Source organism: Rhinopithecus bieti, unplaced genomic scaffold (genome assembly GCF_001698545.2).
Source record: "Rhinopithecus bieti isolate Rb0 unplaced genomic scaffold, ASM169854v2 scaffold_62296, whole genome shotgun sequence".
NCBI lineage: Eukaryota > Metazoa > Chordata > Mammalia > Primates > Cercopithecidae > Rhinopithecus > Rhinopithecus bieti.
This window is the reverse complement of record NW_016823470.1, coordinates 6,757-9,010: the sequence shown is the minus strand read 5'-3', so window position 1 is coordinate 9,010 and position 2,254 is coordinate 6,757. Positions and strand designations below refer to the sequence as shown.

Below are 2,254 nucleotides of genomic sequence, written 5' to 3'. Positions count from 1 at the left end.
CTGGTATCGAACTCCCGACCTCAGGTGATCCGCCCGCCTCGGTCTCCCAAAGTGCTGGGATTACAGGGGTGAGCCACCGCGCCCAGCCAGGAGAATCTCTTGAACCCGGAAGGCGGAGGTTGCAGTGAGCGATTCTCATGCTTGAGCCACCTCTTCTAATCTACCTTTCCGGCCCCCGCGTCGCTACTCTGCCGTAAGGCCCACTTTGATATACCCAGAAACGCTGTTTTTCACTAGAGCAGGATGTGGTTTCTACCGCGCTTCGTTTCGCAAGCCTCGGCTTCTAGGCAACCGGAAGAAACCAGAGGGCCGGCCTCGGAGAGAGGGTCCGCAGGCTGACTGCCTCTCTGCCCACCACCCTTTTCGGAAATCAGCCAGTGGAGTCGGCCCCCGGGCCCAGGAAGCCGCCTTACCTTGCCCCCGTTAGTGAACCTCTGGATGTACGCAGTAGCCAGTCCTGGAATAAACAAGCACACGCCCATGACGGCGAGTCCGGGGAGAACCTCGAACCACATCTCTGCCCCGTTACTAGGCCAAAACCCTACTTCTGGGTCCTAGAAAGGTGACCGGGATCGGCTTCCTTCCCAGTAAGCCCCGCGGCCGCCCGCCAGCGGGGCGGTGCCACGTACGGCTCCGGAGGAAGCGACGGAATCTGCCAGGGCTCAAGAGAGGCTGGCGCTCGCGCTCTCGCAGTTCTCTTCCGTCAGTGTCTTTTGCTTCAACTCCCGGCGGAGCGCGCGACGTGGAGTGACGTGCAGAGGACAAGTGCAACCCCGGCAGCCACGGCCGTTTCGGAGCTCGGGACTCTAAAATGGCAGAGCAGTTTTCTCCAGGGAAGACGGCGGATCAGGTGTGCACCTTCCTTTTCAAAAAGCCTGGGCGGAAAGGGGCTGCTGGACGCAGAAAGCGCCCGGCCTGCGACCCAGAGCCCGGAGACAGCGGCAGCAGTAGCGACGAAGGCTGCACTGTGGTTCGACCGGAAAAGAAGCGGGCGACCCACAATCCAATGATACAGAAGACTCGTGACAGTGGTAAACAGAAGGCAGCTTACGGCGACTTGAGCAGCGAGGAGGAGGAGGAAAATGAGACCGAGAGTCTCGGCGTGGTTTATAAATCCACCCGCTCCGCGAAACCCGTAGGACCAGAGGATATGGGGGCGACAGCTGTCTATGAGCTGGACACAGAGAAAGAGCGCGATGCACAAGCCATCTTTGAGCGCAGCCAGAAGATCCAGGAGGAGCTGAGGGGCAAGGAGGATGACAAGATCTATCGGGGAATCAACAATTATCAGAAATACATGAAGCCCAAGGATACGTCTATGGGCAATGCCTCTTCCGGGATGGTGAGGAAGGGCCCCATCCGAGCGCCCGAGCATCTACGTGCCACCGTGCGCTGGGATTACCAGCCCGACATCTGTAAGGACTACAAAGAGACTGGCTTCTGTGGCTTCGGAGACAGCTGCAAATTCCTCCATGACCGTTCAGATTACAAGCATGGGTGGCAGATCGAACGTGAGCTTGATGAGGGTCGCTATGGTGTCTATGAGGATGAAAACTATGAAGTGGGAAGCGATGATGAGGAAATACCATTCAAGTGTTTCATCTGTCGCCAGAGCTTCCAAAACCCAGTTGTCACCAAGTGCAGGCATTATTTCTGCGAGAGCTGTGCACTGCAGCATTTCCGCACCACCCCGCGCTGCTATGTCTGTGACCAGCAGACCAATGGCGTCTTCAATCCAGCGAAAGAATTGATTGCTAAACTAGAGAAGCATCGAGCTACAGGAGAGGGTGGTGCTTCCGACTTGCCAGAAGACCCCGATGAGGATCCAATTCCCATTACTTAGGTTTCTGATAATTCTTAAATTTAAAAAATAAATATTTTGTTCTTTTGGAAGTCTTAATTCGTGTCCTTCCTTTGTAGAGACAGTGACAGAGAAGGCGGGTGGTGAAGTAGGGTCCCGGATTAAAAACCTCAAGGTAGGTATAATCAGGATTTTTAGCCCTAGGATAACCATTTTGCCCGTGTTTCTTTTCAGAACACTTTGGCATCAATTATAGGGGTGGGAGTAGTTTGAGAAAAGAGCTATAATTTGCTCGAAGTAGCCAAAGCTATGATGAAAGAACTCTGAGCCTGTTTATTATATCACATTTCTGTATCACTTAATAGTTTACAAAGTACTTTCATGCATTCTTTCTCTTGGGAGCCTGTACTACAAAATATACCGGAGCCAAGGTGTGGGAGAGGGGGTTGCATT

General features: G+C 53.8%; 1 protein-coding gene across 1 annotated transcript; it reads left to right on the top strand.

Annotated features, from left to right (window-relative positions):
• Positions 1-107: 107 nt before the first annotated feature.
• RNF113A (ring finger protein 113A) lies at positions 108-1,893 on the top strand. The gene has a single exon (XM_017861635.1). It carries the CDS (start codon positions 812-814, stop codon positions 1,841-1,843), a length of 1,032 nt encoding a protein of 343 aa, XP_017717124.1. The 5' UTR covers positions 108-811; the 3' UTR covers positions 1,844-1,893.
• The last annotated feature ends 361 nt before the right edge of the window (positions 1,894-2,254 follow it).